This window comes from Histoplasma capsulatum, genomic scaffold (assembly GCF_000149585.1).
Source record: "Histoplasma capsulatum NAm1 scaffold_5 genomic scaffold, whole genome shotgun sequence".
Classification (NCBI taxonomy): Eukaryota; Fungi; Ascomycota; class Eurotiomycetes; order Onygenales; family Ajellomycetaceae; genus Histoplasma; species Histoplasma mississippiense.
Window position 1 is genome coordinate 1,683,913 of NW_001813978.1, and position 7,077 is coordinate 1,690,989.

Consider the following 7,077-nt stretch of genomic DNA (forward strand, 5'->3'; position numbering starts at 1 on the left):
AGGCGCATGTCCCCACAAAATCCATAGCTGTAGAAGTGGCTCCTTTTCGTTCCGGGTCAATATTTATGATTCTTGTCCAGGGTGAAAAAAGCGAAGGCGTAGTCGATTGTCGAAGGGTTGTGTAGGGATAGAATATCCACCTGCTGCTTGGTGGATCGAATAATTCCATCGTCATGAGGAGCTAACTTATAAAGTAGGATTATACCCTCTTTCCCAGCAGATTTTTGAGAGATTTGAGGCTGTTCCGATAGCATAGTGATAGTTCGAAGTGGTGCGCAAGACTGCGTCCCTGCGGGTCACGTGTTGCGTGCAAGTTTTACCTGAACCAATCTCATTGTTGCGCCTTTCTACGCGCTTTCCTGGACTGTCCTCAGAGCCATTGCATTTCATGAAATATGTGGCGACCCCCATTCGCCCGTCCATGGTGCTCCATTCGAAGTATAATTCCAAGTTTGAAGCAACATAGCCGCTCAATTTCGAAGGCTCAAACGCTATCCTACTGTCCCGCCAGCATGGACTCCCAGGCAGGTGAGCATGTCCATCTGAGCTTGACTCAACGTATCGCTAATCCGTATCAGACTGGAATCCTAATGAAGAATTCTTCAAATTCACGCGTGGCCGCTTTGTTATTGACGAAGCGGAGAATCTTCGAAAGCGAGAGATCAGGTTCGACTTAAACAAGCTCGCATGTGTCGCTGCAGACTCGGTCGGCGCCACTAAGTGCATTTCCATCAAGAAGTACCCCGACGGCATGTTCAACAAAACATTCCTCATGTCTATGGAAAATGGCCGAGAAGTCGTAGCTAAAGTGCCCAACCCGAATGCTGGCATTCCACACTTTACTACAGCTAGTGAAGTTGCCACGATGGACTTTGTAAGTTCATCCTGAACTCCACCATTACTGAGTTTTGTTAACGCATCTGTCTTGGGAGGCCAGAAAAATTCTGGACACACCAGCACCTCGTGTCTACTCTTGGAACTCGCAAGCAAAGTCACACCCTGTTGGGGCTGAATTTATCATTATGGATAAAATCGAAGGTGTTCCGCTGTCTCAAGTCTGGAACATGATGAAATTACCCCAGAAGCTCCAAGTGCTTCTTGCCATGACACGTCTCCAGAAGCAATGGCTGGGCGTTTCATTCTCGCATTACGGCAGCTTGTACTACGCGGGAGACGTGCATCCACCACCAGATAACCACTACATCAAGGATGGCAAAGCTGTCAAAGATTCCGAGTTTGCTATTGGCCCTGCTACAGGCCGGGATTGGTTTGATGGGGGTCGATCAGTTTTGGATATCGAGAGGGGGCCATGTACGTTGGGACTCAGATTATCTTCGTGCAGCCGCTTACAAGTTTGTAGGGGCTTCTCTAATGCAGTATCTGCAAGCAGTCGCGACGCGAGAGACAAAAGCAATCAAGTCTTTGAAACCTCCGAAACAGATCGCCTTATTCTGTGGCCCAAAGCTCTACCGGCCAGACAAGGAAAAGAAGCTTACTGCTTTAGCATGGTACCGACAAATCATTGATGCCCTTATCCCGAAGGACGCTGCCATCACCAACCCGCGCCTCTGGCATAATGATTTACATGATGACAACATCTTTGTAGACCCACACAACCCTGAAAAGATTACAGGTATCATCGACTGGCAGTCTTGCCACATCTCGCCGCTCTTCAATCACAACCCCGATCCAGCCTTCCTTGATTGGGATGGCCTTGAGCCTGAGACGCTCGACCTAGCACCAAGGCCGAACCTCTCTGGGCTTTCACTACAGGAACGGTCCGCGGCTGTGCGCGAGTATGCCGTCCAAAATGTGTTCATTGGATGGCGGAAACTCATGAACGCCAAAAACCCAGACCTATATCGAGTTGTCGAATTCCGAAAGACGGCAGCGTACGGGCTGATATTTCTCGCCCACCGCATGTTCGAATACGGCGAGGCGCACTTCCAATCGCTTCTGGTCGATCTGAAGGACACGTGGGCGGACTTACCTGCAGCCACCGGCGACATCCCATTCCCGTTCGAGTTTTCAGAAGCGGATTTCCAGCGTATCAAGCTGGATAGTGACTGTGCGGTAGCGGGGACAGAGCTTGTCGCGGAGACGAAGGAGAGACTGGGCCATTTGTGGCCGGACAAAGGCTACATCGAGCACGAGCGATACAACGAATGCAAAGCTGCCCTCCGCGAAACTAAAGGTCGGATATTAGAGCAATTTGCCGAGACTGACGAGGAAAAGGCTGAATTTGAATGTTATTGGCCATTCGAATGATCTCTATGATATCGGGGCAAGAACATGATTGTGAGAAAAAGAGAAAAAAGGAACTACGTGGAACAGAAAATGTATTAGACTTTCTATTAGGCCAACATGGTCCCAAAATAGACTGTGACAGCAGAAGTCCAAAAATAAATAGATAAATAAAATAAAAAAATACGAGCTCTTAATTGTGTGAATATGCCACTATCTTTAAGAATCGGGTCCCGACGAAGTGGATTGCAGGTTTCAAGCCATGAAGTTCCAACTTGTCTGACGTGCAGTGGTTGACGTTTGATCAATCACGCAATCAATTAGCTCTTCTATCATCCTCTGTTGCTTCCCTCTTGATTTCGTATGCGGTATTCCTAGAATGAATAAAGAGCATAAGGGTTTTTGACAAGGCTATCGATAACATCAAATAAGTTACTTTCTTGGTTTTAGATACCCAGCGTGCTTTAGTCTTATTATTCCCCTTTGCCAAGTGAGTTCATTGCGGGGCAGAATTCGCGGACTCCTGGCTAGAAGTATTGGACTTTAGATAGGCAAACGAGAACCTTGGATCTCTGCGTAGATCAATGTGTAACGGCCCCTGATTTGCCTATCAGGGGAGCAAGAATGGGGGTGTACTAACGCTTGCAGAATGCTTCAGAAGCAACTTCGACACCTTGCAGAGGCAGTAGTTCGCTGAATCACCCTGGCTATCAAAACGCAGTAATAGACGCTAGCTGATTGATTGTTTTGGTCATAAACAGCTACATCCCAACAGCCTGTAACTGACTGTTCGAAACTAACAGTTGTTCATTATCTTCACGATGCGCTCGGATCCTGCTACGCCTAATATCAAATTGGTGGACTCTTTATCCACTCTACACGAGCTGCTTGAAAACCTCAGGCTAATTCCTAAATCATCACCTCCCTTTTTCGTTGATTTAGAGGGAATCAATCTGGGTCGCAGTGGCTCTATCTCCATTTTATCTCTCTACGCGGTGCATAAAGGGATAACATACCTTGTCGATGTCTACAAGCTAGGAAAAGCCGCCTTTTCCAGCCCTCAGCCCGGTCAAAATACCTCCTTGCAAGGTATTATGGAATCTCCAACCATCAAAAAAGTTATGTTCGATGTTCGTAATGAATCGGATGCATTATTCAGCCACTACAATATTCATCTGGACGGAATACAAGACTTACAGTTGATGGAGCTCGCCACGAGAAGCGGGTCGAAGAAATATGTCGCAGACAAATCTCAGAAAGGCGGAATGGAAAAGACGCAAGGACGAGGTTACCAAGCGTTTTGATCCTCGCAAGGGTGACAGTTACGAGGTCTTCAAAAGCGTCCCTTGACACCAGAGATTAGAGATTACTGTGCTGGGGATGTCTCCCAACTTCCAGGCTTATACAATACCTACGAGAGAAAGATGAGTCCGACGTGGAGAACCAAAGTACAAAACGCAACGAATGGTCGCATCCGGCTATCACAGAAACCTGAATACGACGGTCAGGCAAGTGACAAAGTGTTAGGGCCATGGACGGAAGATTGTAGCAAGGACTGGCACGCTTTGTTTGACGAATGGGAAGACAACGATTTCCTGGATAACTTACGCTACGATGAACAATTCGACAACATGGCTTATGATGGCTGGGATGACTATCCGGATACAGCGCGGGACTGTATTGGATGGGAAGAGGACATGATCAAGAACGGGTCTCCATTATGATTGTGTGGATATTTTGAGTCGATTAGCCAACAAAGCTGATGTATCGAAGCAAATATTTTACTATGCGGAGGCCTTCCCATAGGTACTATTTCCTTGTGTGGATTTTCTGGGAGTCAGTGGTGCGGAAACGACACTCTCTCACGGGATCTTACTTCAGCATGGAGACACACAAAGAAAATATTTTATTCCGAAACACCACTAAAAACAAAAAGGCATAATGCGACATTAGCATACCGAAGATAATGGACCTGACATAGACGGACGCCTCCCACTAGACTTCCGACTGAAAGGTTTGCCGCAGGACTGCACACTCTACGCGGATACCTTCCTGCTCCAAGGTGTAAATATTGACCATACGATTAATGTGGCTGGGGTTCGCATTTTATGGTACGAAGGGCGTCTGTGGATTCCAGTGTGGACCAACCAGATCGGCCGAGGCCGTATTAACGTCCTTTAAATGCCAGAACGTGATGTTGACGCGCTCCCTGTGGAATGCTCTCCGCTCCGCACCGTCTCTCCGGGTAATTCATATTTTTGTCGCTCGTCACTATCCCCCCGCCGATCCTTTGGTGGAGGTGAGTAATCTCTCTTATACAAATGAGAACCAAGCTAACGTAACTGCAGCTTGCAGAACTCTTTCAGGAGTTGCCCCGCTGGATCAATGATCTCACCATACACGAAGAACAGATCTTCAAGCACGTGTGGGATAAAGGAATTCGGGTAGTGAATAGACTTTTCCAGGCGCTTTCTGATGTAAATTTGTCCATCAACTGGAACCGAAATCGAACAATCCGAATTGTGACCAGCTCGGAGAGGTAGAACTGTGCCCACCACGAGGGGAAGTTCTCAGATACCTACAGGACGCCCTCTACGCTTCCCGTTGTTGCATGGATAGCAAAAGTCTACGGTACACACCCTCCACACTTCCTGTTGGTGTTAAAGATATCTGCAAAATTTAACTAATATCCATAGATTATTAAACTTTCCAAGAGGAAAAGACGCATATACGACAGAAAATCGAACAAGGCAGGCCACGCGCCAACCATCTCCAGATACAACCACCATGGAAACCGGGAGATCCGTACAAACAGGCCCAAAGGTGGGACCAAAGAATAAATACAGGCCATCAACATGTCCTGGAACCATAACCATCGTCCGATTAGTCTTGAACATCTGACCAGGGACATACATCGAACGCTGCGGTGTCGGACCTCCAGTTGTATTATGGGTATTTGGCCACTATGGTGATAATCATGCCATCCATGCCTAGTTCTCCATGAAGGACCCGTCGCTGAAGGAATATTCTCGTGCCTGCGGTTCAATTCTGCGGGATTTGATGGCTCATTTGCATATGCTGGAACTCCGGCTTCGAGCTCCGCAATGGAAGGGAGCCGAACGGAAAGTGAGCGTGACGCTTGGGGAGGTTCCGATGCAGGCTGCGAGAGTGAGAATGGAACCGTTCCAGTTCGTCTGGCTATATCTTGTTCTCCTAGCTGCCAGTGCATAGCTTCTGCGGCCCGCCAGGGGACACCCATCTCCTCTGCAACTTTTGCCCACATTTCTGCCTTGAATCTGCTTGCTTTGTCAGTAACTTGGCCGGTTGCCATCTCGTACCATACCACTCCCACCTTTCATATAATCTAGCGAGCTTGTTCTTTCGATCCTCGTCCCACTCACTTCGCCTCTCAAGATAATTCTGGTAGCGCAGGCGACAGCTGGTTGCACTCCGCCCGGGAAGCTCCTTGCTGATATCCTCCCACTTTACTCCGCGCCCCCGAAGCTTGATGATCTTGGCATCTTCTTCTGGGGACCATCTCGATTGCTTGGCCGGAACTTGTGACACGTGCGAGCTATCGTTCTGGACGTCAGGTGCCATTGGTCGTTTTGGGCCGTCTTGAATCATGTAGACGCTCTTCAGAGGAGTATGCGGCACTTTGCGAGGAGAACAGGGAAGAAGAAGCAGAATGGGAGAAGGGCAGGCTTTATATACCTGTAGCTCCCTGGTCTACGCTAATAGTTCTCCTTCCAGTCAACTGGAAGCGACCGCGAGAGACCGCGCCGTTTACGAGATTCGTTGGCCGATGAGCTACGGGACAGGTTCAAGGATCGGATGAGGATGTGTTGAACCAGCTCGTAGAAAACGGTGCCTACAGACAGAGGGGAGACTGTTCCTATGGTATCTGCGGTACGCCCTCCACACTTCCGGTTGATGTATGGGTAGAGAAGAAGTTGTACAAAATTAACTAACTTCATAAACTATTGAACCGTCCAGCGAAGAAGACACGGACGCATGTGCTACAGAAAAATCCAACAAGACACGTTTTGCGCCGGATGGAGGGCGCGACTCACCAAGGCTCAGCGCTACAACCAGCAGTGTTGTCATCGGATGCGATTACCGAAAGAAAAATATGACGAAGAAGGAAAAACAAAGCACACAATCCTCCTCTGGTGAATTTCTCTTGAAATAGGGATGGTGGAAGCTTCCCTACGAGGATTCCCGCTATTCGGCGGAATTCGCTCCCGCGTTCTGGCATACGTTGGATAGAGAACACGATTCATGAGATCCAGCTTTATATCTGGCAGCGTTGTCATTAGGTACAGTTACGCGAGAGAGAAATATAAGAAATATAAGGAACAAATTCATCTCATGCCGCCGCCTGCTTTGAATAGTCGACGAACGATCTCCCCGAACTTGAGAACCGACAGAGAGGACTTGGCAACTTGCTCGTTCATATCAAACATTCTACAAATAAGACTGAGACGCAAGGTACATGCTTCTGCAATCATGGCGATCGACACGGTATCCTAATTGTACATGGTCTCGATACGCTCCGTACGATTGAATGCGCGGGCGAAATCGTCGTTCGATGCCGCAGCCTGCTCTAGATGGATGTAGGACACACGCTCTCCACAGACAGTGGCAAGTGCATGGGCGATCATAACCAGGTTTTTGATCTAAAGAATACACGGTTAGAGATGAGATATGGGAATGTGGGCGCTCAGCAACCTACATCTCGGGCACTGAGATCCAGGCCCTCCAGTTTATGCAGCTTATCACTGGACACTTGTGCGCTCCCCTTATGTGTATCCGACTTTGAAAGGAAACTCC

General features: G+C 48.2%; 3 protein-coding genes across 3 annotated transcripts; 2 read left to right on the top strand and 1 right to left on the bottom strand.

Moving 5' to 3' along the window:
- Positions 1 to 512: 512 nt before the first annotated feature.
- On the top strand, positions 513 to 2,268 carry HCAG_05353 (predicted protein; the record flags this gene model as incomplete). Its single annotated transcript, XM_001539836.1, has 4 exons — positions 513 to 528; positions 579 to 874; positions 933 to 1,311; positions 1,361 to 2,268. 4 exons carry the CDS (start codon positions 513 to 515, stop codon positions 2,266 to 2,268), a joined length of 1,599 nt encoding a protein of 532 aa, XP_001539886.1.
- A 625-nt stretch (positions 2,269 to 2,893) lies between these two features.
- Positions 2,894 to 5,084, top strand: HCAG_05354 (predicted protein; the record flags this gene model as incomplete). Its single annotated transcript, XM_001539837.1, has 7 exons — positions 2,894 to 2,932; positions 3,048 to 3,531; positions 3,601 to 3,921; positions 4,244 to 4,341; positions 4,433 to 4,543; positions 4,593 to 4,721; positions 4,941 to 5,084. 7 exons carry the CDS (start codon positions 2,894 to 2,896, stop codon positions 5,082 to 5,084), a joined length of 1,326 nt encoding a protein of 441 aa, XP_001539887.1.
- A 373-nt stretch (positions 5,085 to 5,457) lies between these two features.
- Positions 5,458 to 5,844, bottom strand: HCAG_05355 (predicted protein; the record flags this gene model as incomplete). Its single annotated transcript, XM_001539838.1, has 1 exon — positions 5,458 to 5,844. The coding sequence occupies one exon, from the start codon at positions 5,842 to 5,844 to the stop codon at positions 5,458 to 5,460; it is 387 nt and encodes a 128-aa protein (XP_001539888.1).
- Positions 5,845 to 7,077: the final 1,233 nt, after the last annotated feature.